This window comes from Nomascus leucogenys, chromosome 19 (genome assembly GCF_006542625.1).
Source record: "Nomascus leucogenys isolate Asia chromosome 19, Asia_NLE_v1, whole genome shotgun sequence".
In the NCBI taxonomy this organism is placed as follows: Eukaryota; Metazoa; Chordata; class Mammalia; order Primates; family Hylobatidae; genus Nomascus; species Nomascus leucogenys.
Genome location: NC_044399.1, coordinates 42,730,797 through 42,755,265, shown reverse-complemented (window position 1 = coordinate 42,755,265; position 24,469 = coordinate 42,730,797). Strand labels below are relative to the sequence as shown.

Genomic DNA, 24,469 nt, shown 5'->3' with positions numbered 1-24,469 from the left:
AAATAAAATTGCAATATGAAAGTCTGCTAAAAGCACTTTTTTTGTTGTTTGTGCATTCTGTTTGTCACCCAATGTCACACTAACAATTCTGCATCTCATTCCAAAGCACATTATACTTCGAGATAAAATGAAAAAGACCATTTTTTGTTTCCCAAGGGGAAAGTACTTCTGTTAAAAGCATCTTTTTATGAGACTACTCTTTCTGAATTACCAATAATGCAAACCAAAGAATTAGATACTGTACTCTAAAATTTAATATTTGTTCAGTTCTTATTCATATCCTATAGACATCCCATGTGTACAAGGGAAAAGTATGATAAATGCTTAAACGTACTTAAGAACCTGAAAGATTGAACATTTTTGTCCTTCAATCAGCAGGCTGTCAGATCATGAGTACTCATTTTACAATAAAAGTTTTCCTGCCTTTCCTATTATTCTAACTAAGCTCAGTTAAAAAGAAATAGATTGGCCCACAAAGAAAATGGCCACACTTTTTGTTTTCATGAACCTGATTGTATACACAACTTTATCTTTATTAAAGGTAGACAATCTGATTTCAAACACTATATATAAAATCAAGAACTAAAGAGTTTTTTTAAGAACTTAAAAGTAATGAACTGCTTAGAACTACGATCATTAAGTTTGAATATCAAGATCAGAAATGAAATTAATGAAATTTGGATGAAAGAAATACATCATGTTTTGTTTTTTAAAATGCTTACACATAATACTTCATGATGACTTAAAACAATTCCAATATCTCATAATACTCAGGAATAAGTATGCTTTTCCAAAGAATCCAATTAGATGTGCGTGCAAACCATCATACTGGCTCTGGGAACCATTACAAATCGGTAAAAGGCAAAATCTAACCTTGAACATTTTTTTCCTTCCGATGTCCAACTAGCAATGGCCAGAAATAGTGAGTTCTGATAGGAAAACCTTCCTCCTTCATAGCCTTCATTAAGGCTTTTGCCAAATCTGAAAGAGATATCATAAAAGATCACAAAGCTACCTCAGCAAAACTTCCTTACTTGGCTTTAACTTTAAGAATGTAGTACCAGTTTTATTGGCGAGTAAAGCACAATGGAGGGTGAACTGCAGAGGAAAGGAGTGCATCTGGACTTCCTTTAACTTCTTACAGTAGTCTGTTAGCTTCTCCACAGGCTGTGGGAAAAAAGTCACCACATTAGCTGGATTGGCAAACACCCCACCGTTTGACCTGCTGCAAATATTCTACCACTTCTGAGATGAGCAGTTTAAATCCCGCATCCTCTTTCTACCCAAAAATCTTGCAACACAAGAACAAGGTTGTTATAATATTTACAACTGGTCTAATCTCATAAATGTTCCTATACTTTAAAGAATCTTATTTCCCTGCCAATTACATTGTCTACAAAGTAAAAGTGGACAGAATACCGTATTCATAGTCACACAGTGTCGTAAAAAGAAATTCCCAAAGACAATTGAGCCATCTTCCTTTGATACGGGGCATGCTAGTAAAATTTGCAATGCTACATCTTCCAATTTTTCAGTGACTAAAAGTAAAATGAGGTTCATTGCATCTGGGAAGAAAACAAAGACATCTTTTTTTAGTAAACTGAACAGTATTTTTACACTGCAACCAATGTTCCGATACTAAAGACAAAATAAGAATTGCAAACATCAAAAGCATGTATCTGCCTAAATAACAATAAAACACCTGCAAATCAAATCATCCCCATGTGTTCATTAACTCACGTTTTTGGGCTTACTTAACTGACTTTAAGAGTTCCATGTTCAGCTCCCACAATGCCCATTGTTAGAAAATGTCCTTTCCATCATGTAAGAATAGCAATTCGGATTTTTATAAAAATCATGTAAATAGACTTTTTAAAAACTACCTGGAATATATCTTCTTTCACATGTAACTTTTTCCAAAATTTCTGAGACATACTGAGGATACCCAGCTTTACTGAAGCTAAAAATAATTTGCAGTAAATCACGGTCCATAAGGTGAAGCTCAGACTTCTCCACCTTCTCCAGAGTCTATAGAGAGTTCCAGAAATTAGAAGACCAAGTTAGAGTGTTTTTATTTAAGTATTAAAGCTAAATAAAATATCCAGATTCAAAAAAGTAGGGAAAAATACCACCTAAAGGTTTAGGACTTCTTTTAAAAAACAGGAAATACTCTACTTCAACAGTAACTGTTACATACCAGCACCGAGATACTAAACTATAATAATTCTCCATAAATAGGCCAGGTGCAGTGGCTCACGCTTGTAATCCCAGCACTTTGGGAGGCCGAGGCGGGCGGATCACGAGGTCAGGAGATTGAGACCACGGTGAAACCCCATCTCTACTAAAAATACAAAAAAAAATTAGCCGGGCGCGGTGGCGGTCGCCTGTAGTCCCAGCTACTCGGAGAGACTGAGGCAGAAGAATGGCGTGAACCCGGGTGGCGGAGCTTGCAGTGAGCCGAGATCGCGCCACTGCACTCCAGCCTGGGTGACAGAGCGAGACTCCGTCTCAAAATAAATAAATAAATAAATAATTCTCCATAAATACTACTCTCTGCAAGGAAACATCTTTGAAAACAGGTATAAACTTCACTTTCCTGCCTCATGTAAAACATAACACGAATTTTTACAAATGATTTTAAAGTATGTTTATTTAGACGTAAGTCATACCTGCCTAACATGGTCAATGTCGCCCTTCTCAGCATATGCATTCAATAATGCGAGATATGTGTCTGGACCAGGCTCAATTCCGGCATCTCTCATCACTGTGAGAATGTTTTCTGCATTCTCCATATCACTACAAGTTAATTCAAAAACCAGATTACTATGCTTTTGCCAAATTTAATATAGTTATTCAAACTAAAACATACGCTTATTAAAATAAAAAATGCTAAATACCATTTGGAATTATGATGTCAGAAAAGAACGAATGTATATTAAACTGGATATATGTTTCTGAAATAATAAAGATCATAAACACCTATCCCCCATTAAAAATAATAATTATGTAGACATTAAATAATATACCCTCTTAACATTATGTAGGTTATGACTCAGACCTATTTCTGAGGTAAGAATAACATTTAGTAAATTACTCTTCAAAAATAAAAATATTTTCCAGAGCAGTTACTTCAGATCAAGCCCAGTTTCTTTTTTCTTTTCTTTTTTTTTTTGAGGTGGAGTCTTGCTCTGTCTCCCAGGCTGGAGTGCAATGGTGCAATCTCGGCTCACTGCAACCTCTGCCTCCCGGGTTCAAGCAATTCTCCTGCCTCAGACTCCCGAGTAGCTGGGATTACAGGCACCTGCCATCATGCCCAGCTAAATTTTTATATTTTTTTAGAGACCGGGTTTCACCATGTTGGCTAGGCTGGTCTTGAACTCCTGACCTCAGGTGATCTGCCCACCTCAGCCTCCCAAAGTGCTGGGATTACAGGCATGAGCCACCACGCCTGGCCTCGAGCCCAATTTCTAAAAATTGAAATTAAAGATTTGTGGAACAAATGTAAAAGCACATTATAAAAATATTAGCATGCTCTACCTCATATACTACAGATTTTTTTTTTTGAAGGGGTAGACAAACGTATTTTAAGAACTATCTACAAGAATTTTCGCTAATTTAAACCCCACTTAACAAACAAAAAAGGAGTAAAATGACCACTTTAGCATCTCAGCCATCTATCACTTAAGAACCAAAACCTTAGGTTGAACATTACCCAGCTCTGGCATGCCCTGTCACAAGGGCACTGAATACTGCCTCTGTAACTGGGAGATCCTTAGTTTTCATAAATCCAAGAATCTTGCTGCAAAGGAAAAACGAAAATACTCATTGAAAGTATTTATCAAGAACACTCTTTACAACATGTACAGAATTAGGCCTTCAGTTACTTTTGTTTTTAAAATGTAACAGTAACACACACTTGTTTTAGAAACCACAAAGAAAGAACTGATCCCTTTGATCCCCTTCCCACAAAACCTCACTCTCTAATGTATCAATAGTCTTGAAGTATTATCGATACAAATACTAGATTTTTAAAAATCTGATTATCTGATTTGTCTTACACTACTAATTACCCTTTTAAAAGCATAGTTTCATAAGATTCTTTTAGATAAAAATGAAATTATGTATTCCAATTTATCCCTTATTTTCCAAACCTTCCATTCATAAGTAGTAATAAATTTTACATAAGCAGAGAAATGGTGCAACTGATTTTCTAGACTACTCCCAGTTTTATAAATGAACACAGCTTAAATGGCTAAGAACATTTCCCTTAGGAAATATTTAAAAAAAAAAAAAAAAAGCCAAGTCAGCTTTATAGCTCAACAACTTTATACCTCTCTCCAGTAAATCAAATTTTTAATTAAAATAGCAACTTTTACTTATCTTTTCTCTCTTACACGATAATTTTATATTTTATGTAAGTCAGATTACCAGATTTGCTAGATTAAAACAGTTCTGAAACAATTTCCTTCATTAGGAAGAAGCTTTAAAATAAAGAGTGAACAGACATTAGATTTACAAAATGTACAAATTTGTTCGCTTAAACATGTTCATACAGATCCATACCTGGCACCTTCAATATCTCCCACATTACAATAAGAAGCAATCAATCTCTGGTATGTCACCTGTCAATGAAATGGGCCGGTTAATTTTAAATATACTTTTTTTTCTGAGTAAAGAAAAAAAATGATGGATGTGAAAACATATTCACAATAGCAACTACTTACTCGATTTGGTTGAATGTTTGCTTCCTCCATTTTTGCCAGGAAATCAGTTGGTGAGAATTTATATTCATTTTGAAGATAGACTTTAAGTAAAGCATTATAGTGACTCACATCATACACAGCACCTACAAATGAAATTTAAAATGAATTTTTAGAAAAGCATTGAAAATCCTATGCTTTAAAGTGGACCTAAATTTAACAAACAAAAAGAGTAAAACTATCACTTTAGCATTTCACCCATCCACCTCGGCGCTCAGACCTATCTACACAGATACTCTGTCACACAGAGCAAGCTAAGTATGTAAGACAGTAATTACTGAATTATTGTATAGTTACAAGTAACTGCCTATTCAGATATTAAAAGGCCTCTTACTTATGAAGCACAAAATTATCTTCCTGTTAGAAAACGCTGACAATATCCCTATATTTAAAAGTGACTGTAAGATTTTTCTATATAAAGCAGTCCTCACATTACAGACACACTGTGATGAATGGATTGTAACTTCAGTTCTTTCACACAGTAGGACTGTGCTGGCAATTCTGTCACTCAAAGCCTTCATTTGAAGGATGCATTCCATTTTCAGCTGATGAATATGATCTATGGTCTGCTCTTGTTAATTATCTGTATTCTAATGCCCTTTGTTTTCTTTGTATCCCTACTGTTTAGGGCCACATCAAATAAGGTTACCACACAGCCTTACTTTACTCAGTCATGACATCATGGTCCTTGTATCAATTTTGTGGTAACATGTCTCACTACATTTTCATGCATTAAATTTCACATCTTTATTCAACTGCCTGTGACCATACAGGGCTATGGTTAGTATCTGGGGGTCAGATTATGAGATTTTAGGCAGCAGAGACCTGTTTCATTAAATTAATACACATTTTTATCTTAACAGGTACGTTTCTTTCATACTTACTATGTTTCAGGCACTACGCTAAGTGTTCCACATATAGTGGCTCACTTAAACTTCACAACAACTTTGAGACACTATTATCACCCCCATCTAACAGATAGATCTGTCAACAGCTCATTCTGTAATTTTGGACAAGTTACTTAAGCTAAAAGATCTCTTGTATCTTTATAAATCTGTAAACAAGAGTCAAACTGGCAAACTACAAGGTTTCTGGCAATATTAACTCAACAAGTATGTATCAAATGCCATTATACAAAAAGCATCATGCTACTGGCAAAGAGGAAAATAAAGAAGCTATGGATTCCATCCTCATAAAGCATACACTTATACAGGAGAGACCTATTTGTAAATAATTTTAATAACACATTGTTAATCTTTCTATGGAGGAATTAATGTTATTACTGCTGTGTAATGCTTTTTTCTATTTTAGAATGTAACCTTTTCTGCGTATATTTCTCCCAGTTCAATGACTTACTGACATACAGAAATTTCGAATTTTTAGACATTTAATACTTTAGCTTTACTTTTCTGCTCCTTTTATACTTATAAAATCCTTTTCCATTCTGAAAGTCATTTATCTATATATTTAACTTAAAAAAATCAACTTATCAAAATGTATTCTAGATGTATTCAAAACTGTGAAGGAAGAATCTGTCTTTATCCTATAGTTTTTTCACATAGGTCCTACACACTTTTTGAAGGATAGTCCTAAATATTTTTATTTATTTGTAGCTATACTTTCTTGGATTCTTTTATCTATTTTATTTTATAACTAGAAGAGGTATGGATTCTTAAACATTTAGTAAGTCCAGCTAATTACTGTGAGCTGATTTTCTGGGATTTTGCAGATTAAACAATCACATCATCTAAAAATAATAATTTCTTGTATTGTTTCACATCTTATTTCATTGCATTATACATGATTGTTGTCGGTTTTTGATTTTTAACACATTAAAGAAGCATCTTTCTATACTTTAAGTTTTTTTTAAATCAGGAATGAACATTAAATTGTATTAAACGATCTTTTTTCAAATTATTTTTTGAATATGTACTATGTTACATGATGTAAAATTGAAAAGGTATAAAAAGGCAGAGTAAAACCTGTATCCAGTGTTCATCATCCTTCCAGAAATATTTTAATATTGTATACACACACACGTGTATAAACACTTTTCTTCAAAATGGTATCATTCTATACATACTGGTCTACATCTTAATTTTTATTTATACTCTGGAGAACACCCCCATTGGTATATAAAGAGCTTCTTCATTTCTTAAAACAGTTACACAGTAATCTATTTTACGGGTACTCCATAATTTATTTACCTAATTGCCTAGAGAGGAATATTTGAATTGGTTCCAATTTCTTACTATTACAAACAAGCTACAGTGAAGAATATCCTTTTGCATATGTGAGTATATCTGTACCTAAAATCGAACAAATGGAACTGCTTGGTCAAATGGTATGCGCATTTATAACTTTGACAGACAAACCGGCTATTTTGTTCTTTTTCTTTTTTAACTTACCATACTTGTAAGTAATACTTGTTATGAAAAATTATTTATTGTTAATGTCCCTAGATGTCACTATACCTCACCAAATAAATATTACCAAAAAATTATGAATCAAGTTTCCCTTCCATAAAACTGAATTACAGCATTTATGTAAACAAACACTTTTTTGCAAAAAGAAAAAATATCTACACCTTTTATGCACATCATATATTTAAACAATCATACCTAATTTCTGAAGTGTGTCCCATATCCTATGAGCAAATTCTGTTCTCTCTTCAAGCTTTAGTTCAGGCAAGAGAGAACCACAGCTGCGTAGTAGCAGCAAGGCATGACTACCACCTGGGCCACCTGTGGAGAAAAGGCTAACAGATAACATTTAACACAGTAGCAATATCATATCGATAAATATCAAAATTTAAACAGAAATCTATAAGCATTCAAAAATCTTCTGGCTCAAACTGAGAATATCCATAAACTAGAAAAATCCTATCCTAATGTACAGTGTTACTAAGTTACAAGTCAAACTTTTAATATTAGTCTGCTTTCTTAAGAAATCTAAGGTTATAAAATCTATGTAATCTGCAAAACTGTATCAAATACAAAGAACCTAATTTATAGGCAGTGCTTGCTACAATTCAAAGGCTAAACTTCTCAGTATCTTATGAAAATAGTATAAAGGGCAAGGCATGAATCCCAGCACTCTGGGAGGTTGAGGCAGGCAGAACACCTGAGGTCGGGAGTTTGAGACCAGCCTGACCAACATGGAGAAACCCCGTCTCTACTAAAAATATAAAATTAGCTGGGCGAGATGGCGCATGCCTGTAATCCTAGCTACTCAGGAGGCTGAGGCAGGAGAACTACTTGAACCCAGGAGGTGGAGGCTGCAGTCAGCCGAGATTGTGCCATTGCACTCCAGCCTGGGCAACAAGAGCAAGACTCCGTTTGAAAAAAAAAAAGAGAGAGAGAAAGAGAGAAAGAGAGAGAGAGAGAGAGAGAAAGAAAGAAAGAAAGAAAGAAAGAAAGAAAGAAAGAAAAGAAAGAATACTGTAAAGCAGTATAATTAACATCTATGAATAGAAAAGTTAGGTTCATAATCAGCTACAATATAAGCTTCCCTCTCCCTATATCTGTAAGCTTTATCTACATATCCCTGAAAGCTGACTTTAAAACAAAACAAAAATAAACCACTTAGTATGATTCCATTTATATGAAATATCTAGAGTAGGCCGGGCGCGGTGGCTCAAGCCTGTAATCTCAGCACTTTGGGAGGCCGAGGCGGGCGGATCACGAGGTCAGGAGATCGAGACCATCCTGGCTAACGCGGTGAAACCCCGTCTCTACTAAAAATACAAAAAAATTAGCCGGGCGTGTTGGCGGGCGCCTGTAGTCCCAGCTACTCGGGAGGCTGAGGCAGGAGAATGGCGTGAACCCGGGAGGCGGAGCTTGCAGTGAGCCGAGATCGCGCCACTGCACTCTAGCCTGTGGGACAGAGCAAGACTCCATCTCAAAAAAAAAAAAAAGAAATATCTAGAGTAGGGCAAACCTACAGGGACAGAAAATACACTAGTTGTTGCGTAGGGCTGGAAGGGATGAGGAGTTGGGGAATTTCTTTTTGGGGTGATGAAAATGTTCCAAAATTGATTGTAGTGATGGTTGAATAAATAAGTCAGAGAGAGAATGTGACACAGGTCTTTAAATGTACATAACTATAGTAATAATTGATACTTCTTTGGTATCTCTCACCATCAGATTTTATATCTATGCTTCTGAGTGTGTCTGAAACCCATGAATAGGCTTTAGGAAGCTACTGAATCCTCTTAAACTGCATGCAAAATTATGCATATGTTTGCATGAGGCTTTTGGGGGTCGGGGGCAGGGAGTGAAGGACCTATAGCTTGCATCAGGCATTAATGACTCAAACAGATTTTTAGTAGCTAATTGAAAATGAAAGGAAAATAATGGAAATCTGTCTTATATGATCATCTTACAGAAACCCGACACTCTACAATGGAAGGTAAGAAAAACTAGTTATCTTCCAAGAAACTTACTACTAAAAGTGACTCAACAAACTAGGAAAAGCAAAAAGGCAATTTTTATTTTCTGATTTGGAATAAACATCTAGACCAGGCATGGTGGCCCATGTCTGTAATCCCGGCATTTTGGGAGGCCAAGGCGGGTGGATCACGAGGTCAGGAGTTCAAGACCAGCCCGGCCAACATGGTGAAACCCCGTCCCTACTAAAAATACAAAAATTAGCTGGGCACAGTGGCATGCGCTGGTAGTCCCAGCTACTTGGGAGGCTGAGGCAGGAGAGTTGCTTGAACCTGGGAGGCAGAGGTTGCAGTGAGCCGAGATCGCACCACTGTACTCCAGCCTGCTGGGCGACAGAGCGATACTCCATCTCAAAAAAAAAAAAAAATCTAAAAATGTTTTAGTTACTCCAAACTTTGCCCAGATGAGTTGACAAGATAGAAATCACAATCATAACATAAATGACAATCAACAGAATATAACAAAGAAAATTAAAGTGTCAAATAATCTACTCCGTAATGAGCTTACCCTCAAACAACTATTTATTTAGGTTGATGCAAAAGTAATTGCAGCCATTACGTTTAATGGCAAAAACCGCAATTATTTTTGCACCAACCTAATATTTAAGACTTTTTTTTGTTTTAAAGACAGATGTCTCTCTCTATCGCCCAGGCTGGAGTGCAGTTGTGTGATCTTAGCTCACTACAACCTCTGCCTCCTGGATTCAAGTGATTCTCATGCCTCAGCCTCCCAAGTAGCTGGGACTACAGGCACGCACCACCATGCCTGGCTAATTTTTGTATTTTTAGTAGAGATGGGGTTTTGCCATGTTGGCCAGGCTGGTCTCGAACACTTGGCCTCAAGAGATCTACCTGCCTCCCGAAGTGCTGGGATTACAGGCCTGAGCCACTGTGCCCAGCCAAAAGTCAATTTTATGAACAGGAAATTTTGAAATACCTGAGCGGCAGGTATCATCAAAAACTTTTTGTAGAAGCTTCTTTGGAATGCAGCCAGTTCTTCGAACAGAATGATCTAGTCTCATTAGAGCCCAATCAAATTGACTGGAAATCCTCCTAGAAGAAAAAGTGGACTCCTCTTGAATATCCTTTTCTTTGGCAGCAATGGCATACAGCCTGGCTGGGCTCAGTAGTCCTCTAAAAAATGAAACATAATTAATAATAATCAGTTGCTATCTATTTAGGTCATTTTTTGAACAAAACTTATACAAATTTTAAAATTAGTTATTAAACACCTAAAGTCACAGTAAAATACCAAAAACAGAGGTATGAACTAATAGGAAATAAAGTTTTAGCTTTTGCTTCAGACAAAATCATATACACACATACATAAATAATATGCACAGTACATCTCCTGAATAATTGACAGCATCTTGATAACTTTGAACATGGAATTATTTCAAAATCAGATGGAAATATGGTGTGTTTTAAGTGTTTTTTAGATCTCTCCTTAACCAAAACAAGGTAATGAAAGAAGATGAAGCAGTTTATGCTGCAAAGCTCTTCTCACCTCTGTAAATAAGAGATCTAAAATATATCCAAAATTTGTATAACTACCTTTAAGTTTTCTAGGTATAAGCTTACTGTGAATTTAAAAGAAGACCAATGTCCAGGCTAAAATGATGCAGGTTTTTTTTTTTTTAAGGATCATTGAGGCCCAAATAATTTCTAATCTGTCCAAATAAAGTTGAAACACTTTATAGTGATAATGCTCTTAATTCTTATCTGCTGTGCAACTGTCAAAATGTTAGCTGTATTCTTTCCTGATTATTTAAAACAACTGCCACCAAAAATAAATAAAGTGTTAAACATCATTAATTTTAAGGAAGCCAGAAGGGAAAGAAAAATGATTACAAATTAGGTATGGTCAGAATAGTACGTTATGTGTTTATAAAGAGCAAGCAATCTTTAAACCATTCACTATTTTAGTAATGGAGTCTAATATGCAAGTCAAATGCTCTCTAACATGAAATCTGAGGGCTTCTAGGCTGTACCATTTTTTTTTAAAATAAACACAATTTTTTACAGACTAGGAAGAAAAAACCACAATTTTTTAGAAGATTTTTAGGCTTATAGAAAAATTGTGCATTAAGTAGAGTTCCCATATACTTTCTTCTCTAGGCTATTCTAGGTAAAAATATAAGCTGTACCTGATTTAAAAATATCAGATAAAAAATAATTCTTATGTGTGAAGAATACCTGTTACCAATCTGAGTTGCATTTAAAAATGCTTTCTCTGTATTTAAACATCACTTTTAACGAACGATTTCTAATTATCAGTGGTTTACACATTTATTGCAAATATCTTAGTTACAGCAGCCACTAAATATAACTATTATACACTATATAATAACTAAGTATAATATAATCACATTTTTCAGACATACACATTTTCATCACAATGGTGACTTTAAAAATAAAACTTACGTTTCTATCCTATATTATTAATCTGAAAAAACCAGTCACAAATTGAATGATCAAGTATGTGATGTTTTACTAAAGGAAGCTATACTAGAGGTTTCGCCTCAAGACTATATAAAACGAGGCTGTAATTGATAATAGACTAGAAATTCTACCACTGTGATCTGGGAGAAATGACTCTAACCATTAGTGATTCCACCATCTAGGTGGAAAATAATGGAAAAAAGCAGGATACTGACTAAATAAGACAATGTCTTATTTTTTAAGACCAATGATGGCAGCACATTGTAGATGGCTAATTGACTCGAGTTTGTTAAATGAGCTGAATTAAGCTACAAACCACAGAAGATATACTCTTATAAATAATATTTATCCCTTACTTCCAAAAGGCATTTATCTAGTTGCCACATCAGTTGTTACTAAACTATCCCCTTCTTAATGTCCCGCAAGCACAAAGTGATATTATTTTTAAATTATCCAGGACAACATGTCAAGTTTGGAGGAGTATGCAACAATATTAGTCAACAACAAAAGCTGGTTAATACAGAAATTTCAAAATTGTGAAGTCTATTTGCCGAAGTTTTTTACACAATGCAAATCTGATAAACTGTTAAAGAGCAAAAATAAAACTTCCGCTACAGGATATTTTTTAAATATAAGAGGAGACCAACTCAAATTTCGGGCAGAAAACAGATGTTCATAAACTAGCACATTGTTCTGAACATTCTAGGCAAATTTTTCTCATATACATGTCTTTACTGCAGCTGAGTCTCCTCGTAAGTGTGCTTGGATTTAGTTAAGTAGAAACATGAATCTATTATAAAATAAATTGGGATAGAGGAAGGATTACATATTTAACCAAAGAAGTCTTCACAGTTATATGGTCCAGAACTTATTTTTAAATTCACTCTAATACATCCTGGAAACAAGAGTTTCACAGCCTGGAGCAATGGGTATGTCGTGACAGAAAGGAAAGAACAGAACAAGTCCAGAGGTGATGGTGGGGCCCGGCAAGAAGATCACACCCACCAGGCTTGCAGAGGCTGGAGCTCACTGCCTCCAAATGTTAAGGACCAAAATTGATATAACCACATAAGGGGAAATTATTGTATCATCTCATCCAAGTATCACACTGGCCCCTTTACACTTCTTAGTTAAATGTCTCAGGTTCCTTCCAGACTCCAGCTCCTACCACTAATACTCAAATTACCCATAAATGTTTTCTTGTAAAATCTGCCATTTAAAGTTATTATCTCTCAGTTTTTTTTTTTTTAAATTAAGGTGGGTTTTTAACTCTTTAATAGAAAACGACCTTATAGTTGAATGTCCATTAAAAAAAAAAAAAGATATAAGGGATCAGACTATCCTACTAAACAGGCTTCCATGGGACCCTCTCCACTACTTTTAAGCCTGTACCATTTTTTTAAAAAAATAAACACAATTTTTTGATAAGCAGAGACTGACTACAAAAAAACCCACAATTTTTTAGTGTTTTTAGGTTTATAGAAAAATTGTACCGAAAGAAGAGTTCCCACTTTCTTCTCCCTCCCATTTCCCCTAGTAACATTTTGCTGTAGTGTAGTATATTTGTTACAAATGATGAACCAACGTTGATACATTAACCGTCAACCAAGGTCCACAATTTACATTAGAGTTCACTCTATGTATACATGTTTTGACAAACATATGACATGTATCCACCTTTACAGTATCATACAAAATAATTTCACCACCCTAAAAATGCCCTGTGCTCTATCTATGCATTCCTTCCACCCTCCTCCCGAACCCCTGGCAACCACTGATTTTTACCTGTCTCTAGTTTTGCCTTTACTAGAATGTCATATGGTTGCATCATACAGCATGCTGCCTTTTCAGATTGGCTTCCTTCACCTAGCAATATACATTTACAGTTCCTCCATGTCTTTTCACGGCATGACGGCACACTTCTTTTCATTGTTGAATAATGCTCTTTTGTAGATATACATGATTCGTTTACCCATTTGCCTACTGAAGGACATTCAGGTTGCTTCCAATTTTTGACAATTATGAATAAAGCTGCTATAAGCATTTGTGTGAAGGTTTTGGTATGGACATAAATTTTGAACTCATTTGGGTAAATATCTAATGGTAAATCTATGTTTAGCTTTGTAAGAAAACTACCGAACTATCTTCCAAAATAGCTATACCATTTTGCTTTCCTACTAGCAATAAATAGAGTTCCTGTTGTCCTACATCCTTGCCAATATTTGGGGTTTTCGACGTTTTGCTGGATTGTTGCCATTCTGATAGTCGTATCTCATTGTTGTTTTAATCTATTATTTCTCTAATGACATAAGCTGTTGAACATCTTTTCGTATGCTTATTTGCCATCTATATGTCTTTTCTGGTGAAATATTTTCTGCCCATTTTTATTTATTTTATTTTGAGATGGAGTCTTGCTCTGTCACCCAGGCTGGAGTGCAATGGCGCGATCTCAGGTCACTGCAAGCTCTGCCTCAGGATTCAAGCGATTCTCATGCCTCAGACTCCTGAGTAGCTGGGATTACAGGGACACACCACCATGCCCAGCTAATTTTTATATTTTTAGTAGAGACGGAGTTTTACATATTGGCCAGGCTGGTCTCAAACTCCTGACCTCAAGCGATCCGCCCACCTTGGCCTCCAAAGTGCTGGGATTACAGGTGTGAGCCACCATGCCCAGGCCATATACGTTCTTAAAACTCTTCTCTCCACTTTTTTTCTTCTTCACTGATATTATGAATCAGTGTAGTGTCACTTTAGAGCTATCAAGAGTTTAAAAGGAGATACAGGTAGAAGATAGAAGAGGCATTATTAATAGCTAATGTTTATCACGTGTTTAATTTGTGCTGGGTATGAGAAAATTGTAACTTACAAATGAAAAAACTGAAGCAACTTGCCCAAAGTCATCACAGTTGAAGCTAACGATAGGGCCAGGGTTAGCACTCAGACCGTCTCATTCTGAAATGAACTCAACGTGGCAAAAGGGCATCGAAGAAACTAATCTGGCTGCAATTGGGTGTTCACACTGGAAAGTGGTAAAAAATTAAACCTACACAGTGAGAGTGAGACTAGAGAGTGTAAAGTCTCCAATGGCAGATAAATAAGGGATTTGGATTTTATGACACACTTGTAAAGTACAAAACTAGTTTTCATAGAGCTGCTCTCAACTTATTTTGTTGCACTGTAATGTAGAAAATGGGGAACTCAAATTTATCTCCTACGTTTTCACCATTCCCTAATTTAACTATTCCACTTGAGTTTTCTTTAGCCTGCTGATACGCTGGATCACGTGGATTGATTTTCAAATGCTGAACCAGCCTTGCACAGTTGGAATAAATCCCACTTGATCACGGTACATAATTCTTTTTATATACTGCTGGAGCCTCCCGAGTTTTAATGTATCCAAAATTCAAAAAGATAATGCCTTTTAAAAATGTTTGGTAATGAGCCGGGCGCGGTGGCTCATGCCTGTAATCCCGCACTTAGGGGAGGCCAAGGCGGGCGGATCACGAGGTCAGGAGATTGAGACCATCCTGGCTAACACGGTGAAACCCTGTCTCTACTAAGAATACAAAAAATTAGCCAGGCGCCGTTGCGGGCGCCTGTAGTCCCAGCTACTCGGGAGGCTGAGGCAGGAGAATGGCGTTAACCCGGGAGGCGGAGCTTGCAGTGAGCCGAGATAACGCCACTGCACTCCAGCCTGGGCGACAGAGCAAGACTCCGTCTCAAAAAAAAAAAAAAAAAAAAGGTTGGTATTCCCTTCAAATTTCTCCACTGCAACCAACTATTCCGCTAATACCCTGTTCCCTCAAACTCAAAATTAATTACTTTATTGGGCAAAGTCTCTCAGCCTTTATATCTCATCTAGTGAGTGCTTAGATATCTGAGGCTCTTGATGAACTCAGAACACATGGATTTCTGCAACAAATCTTTAGTTTCTCAGGCTTCAGCCTCTCTTCATACAACTGCCAGATCAACCATCCTCAAAACCATCTTTTTTCAAAAATCCTATCATCGTTCTTTACTTATCACATCAATTCTGTTCTTCCATTTATTAATTCAAAAAATATTTACTGAGTGCTTTCTATGTATAAGGCACTGGCTAGAATATTCTTATCTAGTAATAAATCTAATAAATTAGACCTTTAAAAAATATTAATTATGGTAAATGTAATTAAGAAAAGAAACAAGGGGCCAGGCACAGTAGCTCAAGCCTGTAATCCTGGCACTTTTGGAGGCCGAGGCAGGCAGATCACTTGAAGCCTGTTCGAGACCAGCCTGGCTAACACGGTGAAACCCCATCTCTACTAAAAATACAAAAATTAGCCTGGCATGGTGGCAGGTGCCTGTAATCCCAGCAACTCGGAAGGCTGACACAGGAGAATTGCCTGAACCCAGGAGGCAGAGGTTGCAAGTGAGCCAAGATCGCCCCACTGCACTCCAGCCTGGGGGAGAGAGAGAGAGAGAGACTCTGTCTCAAAAAAAAAAAAAAAAAAAAAAAAAAGCTGGGCGCCGTGGCTCACACCTGTAATCCCAACACTTTGGGAGGCCAAGGCGGGCGGATCACCTGAGGTCGGGAGTTCAAGACCTGCCTAACCAACATGGAGAAACCCCGTCTCTACTAAAAATACAAATTTAGCCAGGCATGGTGGTGCATGCCTATAATCCCAGCTACTCGGGAGGCTGAGGCAGGAGAATCGCTTGAACCTGGGAGGCAGAGGTTGCAGTGAACCGAGATCACGCCACTGTACTCCAATCTGGGCAGTAAGACCGAAACTCCATCTGAAAAAAAAAAAAAGAAAAGCGACGCCACTGCTCAATAAATAATAGCCATCTTATTACAGAAGGTGCTCAATAAATGCCTCTGAGTTTTTGTTTGTTTGTTTGTTTTTTGAGATGGAGTCTCGCTCTGTCGCCTCCCGAGTAGCTGGGACTACAGGCGCCCGCCATCACGCTGGGCTAATTTTTTTGTTATTTTTTTCAGTAGAAACAGCGTTTCACTGTGTTAGCCAGGATGGTCTCGATTTCCTGACCTCGTGATCCGCCCGCCTCAGCCTCCCAAAGTGTTGGGATTACAGGCATGAGCCACCACGCCCAGCCAAATGCCTCTGAGTTTTTACAATAACTTTCCTGTATCTTTTTTTTGAGACAGGGTCTCGTTCTGTTGTCCAGGCTGGAGTGCAGTGGTGCAATTATGGCTCACTGCAGCTTTGAACTCCTGGCCTCAAGCAATCCTCCCACCTCAGCCTCAGCTCCCAAGTAGCTAGGACTACAGGTGCATGCCACCACAGCTGGCCAATTTCTTTTTTTCTAGAGATAGGGGTCTCACTATGTTGCCCAGGCTGGTCTTAAACTCCTGGTTTCAAGTGATCTTCCTGCCTCAGACTCTCAAAGTGCGGAGATTACTGGGCCTGGCCTAAAAAATCTTTCATAAAACTAAGTCACAATGAATTTTCTCCCTCTAAGAATTGAATTCTCCAAAAACTTTAGACAAATTTAGCTGCCCCAGTTTTATGCTTTATGGCAAATCACAGAATTTTAGACTAAAAAAGCTACTAGCCACCCTTCTACACTTGATAACAACCTCCTGGCCTGAAATGCCAATCCACTCCTTTCCACCTATCCAGATTTCCCTTCCATCTCCCAGGATCCTCCAGTCAAAAGGGATGTCTCCTGTGTCTCACCTATGGAGGAAGTGATGCAAAGTCAGTTAACCAGATTGGGACCGATGACGTGACATGGAGAAAGACACTCTTCAGAATCTATGAAGATCCCTTCCAGATACATTCTGAGATCTATGTTTACTTACCTGTGAAAGTCTTTAAATCCCAAGTTTATATCATATATTGCCTTTTAAAAAATGTTTTTGTCCATAAGTAATCCTTTCACCATCTAAAACACAACAGTCTGGACCTCATTCTGCACCCAATGGAAACTACCATGGCACTTAACTGTAAACAGGAAAACGACAAGATCAAATGTGTAACATATGTAAAACACTTGTAACATATGTTGCAACATATGTAAAACATTTCAGAAACGGGAATCATGGTATCTGGAGTTGAATCTCAACTTGAGGTCTTAAATTATACTTCTAACCCTGTTTCCTAATTTGTAATAACCCACGGAAGTTGAAATGTTTGTATGATGTTATGTTTACAAACACACTTTGACAATAATAAACAACAGGCCACGTGCGGTGGCTCACGCCTTTAATCCCAGCACTTTGGGAGGCTGAGGTGGGTGGATCACCTGAGGTCAGGATTTCGAGACCAGCCTGGCCAACATGGCAAAACCCATCTCTACTAAAAACACAAAAATTAGCCAGGCATGGTGGCATGCACCTGTCGTCCCAGCTACTTGGGAGGCTGAGGTGGGAGAATGGCTGGGACTACAGGCGCCCGCCACCATGCCCTGCTAATTTTGTTTTTTTATTTTTAGTAAGAGACGGAGTTTCACCATGTTGGTCAGGCTGGTCTCAAACTCCTGACCTCAAGTGATCCGCCTGCCTTGGCCTCCCAAAGTGCTGGGATTACGGGTGTGAACCACAGCACCCAACCGGACCCATCAGATTCTTAATATTTGCAGGAGATTTTTCTAAAATGCGAGTTTTCTAGAAGTTTTCTTCCAACTTTAGAAATAAAAATCACACCATCCCATCAAAGAACAGTATGTGATTTTCACCTTTAGGCCAATCATTAGTCTAGATCTACTTCCAAACAGATTTAGCTCAAAGCTTATCTTTCCTCTGAAGTACACAAGTATTATGCTAAAAACCATCACACAAAGAATATATAAGCAGCTCTGATCCAGAATGCAAGGAAAATGTATGTGACAAAGCAAGAGTATTTATCTCCTCACAGAGAAAAGAGTAAGAGCTGGTTTTTAAGAAAGCATCTATTTGAAAAATAGATGTACTGAAATGGGAAAATGAAGAGCAAGACCACATATTACAAAGGAAAAGGGTATACTTCTTGGTGCTACAATTTTGAAAACAGATTACTAATGTCTAATAATTTCACTCACTAAAACTCATTTGTCCTCAGATAGGACATTCCTGGAAATCAAGCTCAGGGTGAATTTGTGTAGACACACTGCACTGCATGGATGGGTTAAACATCCCTTCAATCTCCTCCAGTTTACCATATTCCTTCTTCAATGTCTTAAGATTTTCATTGATTCACTCAACAAACATTTGACACCTACTATATGCCACAAAGTTAAACACCAGGGAAAGCAAAAGGACACAGTATCTGCCTTCAAGCAACTTATAGCCAGCTCCACAGTGTTGCTGAGTGCACATGTCATAGTGTTAATGGGTGCTTTAGTGATACACGGTCTAAGAGGAGGCACAAGAAAGGAGCCAGTCAAATGGGAGAAGCAGTCAAGTTAAGGTTCAATAGAGATGGGGGACACCTGACTAAGGGGGAAGGGGAGACACATTCCAAGAGTCAACATTACACTCAAAGGCATGGAAATATACAACATGGCCCATCAAAGCCTTGCAGATCCACAGACAAGCACTAGACCTACAAAATCAGAATCTGCAGTTTAACAAGAGCCCCAAGCAATCATGCTCACTAGAGTTTGAGAAGCCCTGCTGTAGAGCACTTCAAAGTAGTAGTCTGGTATGGCTAGAACACAGGATGCCACGGGAGGGAACTCACAAGAGATGACGCTCCAGAGGCAACTCCAGCTCATAAAGCACCTGTGCTAAACAGTCTGGATCTCTTTCTGGACCCAATGGGAGCCACAACAACGCTTAAGTGTAAGTAGGAAAATGACATGATCAAATTACCAGGGAGACTAGGGAATGATGATGGGGTTGGAGGAAAAGGGATGTATTCCAAATGAAGCAGATCTAACAGGGCTTAATCATTTGTGCAATCAATAAATGGGGGGTGAAGGGAGTGAGAGATGAATGGGAAAACAAACGTAGATATCCAGGATCTTTCCGGAAGGCAGGTAGAAACAGTAACATTCACGAAAACAGGGAACACAAGAGGAACAGATGTGAGAAGAAGGAGGGGTCCAATTTGAGCTGTGTTGGCTTTGAAGTACCTATAGTTCAAGCAGGTGGATGTGTCTAGTAGATGGTCCATATCTGGGAGAAACATCATCAGATAGGTTAAGTAATGCCCTGAAAAATGGAAAAGGTCACAAAAGAGAATGAAAATGTTGAGAAAACATATAAGGACCACAGGTAAAACTACCAAGAACATCAACATTTAATAGGTGAACAGAAGAAAGAGGAATGAAGCAAATGAGAAAAATCCTAAAGAGAAGAGAACCTAGAAAAATGGTGTCATCAATACTGAGAAAAGGGTCTCATGAAGGGGAAAATGGAAGACAGAGTAATATGCCAGGTCAAGGCCTATAAAGTAGATCTGGTAATTAAAAGAGGTCCTTTCAAAAAGTTAAATAAACATACATCTTACACATACATAAGTCATTAGAAGGACAGCTATCAATGAATGGCTCTCTGGTTGATATAATTAAGGGTGATTTTTAGTTTATTGTTCCCACCACCCAGGTTTTGCAACTGTCCCTCAAGGCACTTTGAGGAATAAGTTTTGCAACTGTTCTTCAAGGCACTTTTGAAATAATTTTCCAAAAATACAATAAAAAAATCAATAAATGAGATGAAATGGCCTTTGACAGTGGTGTGACTACAGTGGGTAGGAAAGTGAATGAAAAGTGAGGACATTAAAGGGACAGAGAAGTATGGACAGGGAAGAGACTGAGAAGTTTCTAGAGTAAATAGAGTTCCAGGAAAGGTTCTGTGTTTCAGGTGGGCAAGATCTGGGCATGCTTACAGGATGTCGGGTAGGAGACTATATACAGTGCTCAGAGTCCAGGAAAAAGAGGGAACAATTACTTCTTTATTGCCTGCTATCACCTGAACACACAGTGGTGAACAAGACAAAGTCCTGCTCTCATGTAGCTTACCTTCTACTAAGGAAAAAAACAAGTGAGGTGTGCCACGAATAAATCTACAATAGGACCGGCATGTTTTGGATTGAGTGTTGAGGTAAGGCTTCTCTGAAGAGACATTTGAGATCTGAACGATAAGAAAGCAACTTTACAAAGATAAGGGGTTAAGGCCTTTACAGATTATGAAGCAGAGGAACAGACAGGTTAGTAAGATGTCTGAGATTATGCAGTAAGTAAACAGAACCCAGGTCTGATGAACACCTAAACCAACCTTTCTACCAAACCGAGTTCTCTCTTTATTCAGTTCTCCCCAAATGCAACAGTGAAGATAAAAGAAAATGCGGACCTTCCCCTGGCCTCACAGAAATGCTGAGGATTAGAAAAATAACAGTAATAGGCACAACTTTCTCAAAAGACACTCTGAAAACCAAGAGATGTATATAGTTCTGTGCTCAGAGGCATGATTTCGGAAAGTTAACTGTTCAAGCCCAATAAGAAAATACAGGGAGACTCCAAATTACAAGTAGGCTCCATTCCAAAGATTATAACTAAGTTGTTAAGAAATCATAAATTATTTCCTCCATGTAATTTTATGGCGAGATTAGGTGTTCAGGCTGGTCCATGAAGGTCTGCATAACCGTAGATGTTATGACTACTGTAGTAACCAACAAAGCACTTACTAGGCATCAGGCCCTATACTAAGTGCTTAATACAGATAATTCTGCAATATTCCTAACACTATTACTACTCCCATCTTATAGCTAAGGAAGCTGAGGCCTGGAGATGTTAAGAAACTTGTCTAATGGCATAATGCAAATAAATTGAGGATAAAATGCAGATAAATCTGGAGTAGGCTGCAGTCTGGGCCCAGCCTACTGCAGATCCCTGGCTCTCGGTCCTTATGCGAGCTCTCAAAGTACCTTAATTTACAAGCTCATTCTTTCAAGATCATGTTTTCTCCAATGCTAAAAGCTCAGCACCTATCTCCCCTTCTCTGGTGTTCAGAATACTATTAATAACCAAATGAACACTTTCACCAACTTTCCTTATCCCCTCCACTACAAAAGTCTATACCAAACCTATCTCCGATAAACCTCAAACCATGAGAGCATTTATTCGCCTGACACCCACTGAGAGTTTAACTTGCCTGTGCATCCCCAGATTCCAACAGAGTGTCTTGCATGTGCTCATTCATTCAAAGACACTTACAGGCCGGGAGCGGTGGCTCACACCTGTAATCCCAGCACTTTGGGAGGCCGAGGCAGGAGGATCGCTTTAGGTCAGGAGTTCGAAACTAGCGTGGCCAACACGGTGAAACCTAGTCTCTACTAAAAGTACAAAAGTTAGCCTGGCATGGTGGCGCACACCTGTAATCCCAGCTACACGGGAGGCTGAGGCAGGAGAATCGCTTGAACCCGGGAGGCGGAGGTTGCAGTGAGCCGAGATCGCGCCATTGCACTCCAGCCTGGGCGACTGAGCGAGACTCCGTCTCGAAATAAATAAATAAATAAATAACAAAGACATTTACAAGTCCTACCATGACAGTTCCCAACTCGTGCAACACCTTCCTAAATGCTGAAGGAAAACTCCATTCAAGAGAACGCAGGCAAAAGCCCAAACTGACCATAATCCAGCGTCCAGCTTTAAGCCATCCGTGGCTCACCCAAACTCCCAACCCACTCCCCGCCGCCCCATCCCTCGCAAAAAGCTAAATTTCCAATATCTAAATGCTAGGTGGTTACTGATCACCAACAGTGACCACACGTGGGACACCACCCAAGCTGGCCAACTGTAAGGAAGAGACCACCACCCGACTCCCCAAAGCAGTCTTCAAAGCCCCCCCTCATCTTCGTTGACCGTGGGTACCCCGAGGGCAGTAAGATCCAGGCTGAAGTGGCGAGGACAGGATTCAAGCCGGAAGCAGGCCATGCCCGCAGCCATGACCTTCTGAACGCGCTTAACCCTATCACCCGAAAACCCCTGGTAGGCAGCGTGGTGCGGGGCCCGGGGAGGCTAGGTCCTGGGGTGGCGAGAAGGGTGGCGAGCACAGGCGGGACCCGGTCCCTGCCGGCACCCATGACCCCGGGGGACCTTCGCGCCGCAGCCTGGCTGGAGGAAGGGCCTGGGCACTCACCCGGCCACGGGCCTGGCGCAAGGGGCGGGCAGATAGGAGGCGGCATGCGGCCGGCCTGGGCCGCCAGAGAGGAGGCGCAGGGAGAGCGGGAGGCGCGGGGCCGCCCCGGCACGCAGCAGCCAACGCGCGGATCTCAACAGGGCTGCCATGGCTAGAACGTCCCCGCCGCGGGAAGCACGCTCCGCCAGAAGGACAGGAGGAGCATGTGACCGCAGGGTCGCCTGGCGCGGCAGAGACCAACTGCCGCGCGCGCCAAATGTTGGGGGAGCCAGGGATCGTTTTAGGTTGGAAGATGGAAAGCCGCACTTCTCTGAGAAGAGTGGAGCCAAGGTGATATTCATATAAACGATGTTTCTTGTTTCATTATCGAAGCTTTTATTTTCCGTCTTCCCTCTCCGATCTGGGCATCGTGTTCATTCGTTGCACCCCTGCACTCATCTGTTGGTAGAGCCGCAAGAGGTCAACTCCTCCCAGGTTGGCGCAGAGGCTTGTGGGAGGCCAGCTAGTAAAAACACCGAGAACTCTCGAAGAGAGCCGACTATGAAGATCCCTGGAAGTGGGACGGTTTCCCCCGCCCCCGAGCGCAGATGTTGCAGCTAACGTTCAGCGCTGACTCGATCTCCAATAGGAACTGCCCTTCACTCGCAGAAACGCGGGCCAGAGAAACCGTGGAGGTCTTTTGCACCTTGCCGTTTGCCTCCCAGGTTCAACATGGATGTGGATTATCAGGGCCTGGGAACAGTGTAAAGGAACGCGCGGGTCCCCACCCAAGCGCGTACGCCGGGCCTCCCTTTAGAAAATAAATGAATTCTACCAAAAATCCTGTAGTTTTAAAGCTGGAATTGAACTGACTCTCTTCCCCAACCCCCTACCCCTACCGCGCCTCTCCCTTCAGTAAATGCACATATATATGTGAGAAGTAAAAGAACAATGTAATTAAGAGTCTCCAGCCAAATCTGGGGAGAAAACAGGCAAGTTAAACCCATCCCTGGCGCGGTGGCTTCATGCCTGTAATCCCATCACTTTGGAAGGCCGAGGCGGGTGGATCACCTGAGATCAGGAGTTCGAGACCAGCCTGGCCAACATGGTAAAACCCCGTCTCTACTAAAAATACAAAAAATTAGCCGGGCGTGGTGGCGGGCGCCTGTAATCTCAGCTACTCGGGAGGCTGAGGCAGGAGAATTGCTTGAACCCGGGAGGTGGAGGTTGCGGTGAGCCAAGATGGCGCCATTGCACTCCAGCCTGGGTGACACAGTGAGACTCTGTCCAAAACAAAACAGAAAAACCGCGTCGCTGCCTTCACAGGGCTTACGGACTGGATCGGTTCCCTGTGCACACGTGGGAAGCTGAGGACAGCCTCCCACTCCCTCTCCACCTGCCTGTCCCCTACCTATCACTAGGTGAACATGCGGGTGTTTCCTCTGGAAGCCCTCCCACGGTCATTTCCCATGTAACTGTTTATCCCACTGGACCACAAACTCCTTATCAGTAGGGACTGTGATCTCTTATTGTAGGCCATACACCTACCCAGTGCCAGACACACAGTAAGTCTCATTAAATATATGTTAAATTAATGTCCATTTTGAGATGACCTAGCTCACCTCTCCTTTGAGAAATGAGGGAACCAAGCCCCCAAAAGAAACAAGGTGAAATGATTGATTCTGGGTTATATTACTGAGCACTGGGAATACAAGTTATTCACCTATTCAACATGCATTTATTGAACACATATCCAGTGCCATACACTATTTGAAA

At 39.6% G+C, this 24,469-nt stretch overlaps 1 protein-coding gene across 1 annotated transcript in view; it reads right to left on the bottom strand.

The window, feature by feature from the left end:
* The window catches only part of LRPPRC (leucine rich pentatricopeptide repeat containing), a 112,466-nt gene extending 89,551 nt beyond the window's left edge, over positions 1-22,915 (bottom strand). The window contains exons 1-11 of the mRNA XM_030800405.1: positions 22,715-22,915; positions 10,145-10,341; positions 7,382-7,504; positions 4,725-4,846; positions 4,564-4,622; positions 3,713-3,799; positions 2,670-2,796; positions 1,884-2,028; positions 1,420-1,565; positions 1,062-1,167; positions 874-981 (exon numbers count right to left, since the gene is read on the bottom strand). Of these exons, the coding sequence (XP_030656265.1) occupies positions 874-981; positions 1,062-1,167; positions 1,420-1,565; positions 1,884-2,028; positions 2,670-2,796; positions 3,713-3,799; positions 4,564-4,622; positions 4,725-4,846; positions 7,382-7,504; positions 10,145-10,341; positions 22,715-22,863 (1,369 nt within the window). The 5' untranslated portion in view covers positions 22,864-22,915. The remainder of the gene's footprint in view (positions 1-873; positions 982-1,061; positions 1,168-1,419; positions 1,566-1,883; positions 2,029-2,669; positions 2,797-3,712; positions 3,800-4,563; positions 4,623-4,724; positions 4,847-7,381; positions 7,505-10,144; positions 10,342-22,714) is intronic.
* Between the last annotated feature and the right edge of the window lie 1,554 nt (positions 22,916-24,469).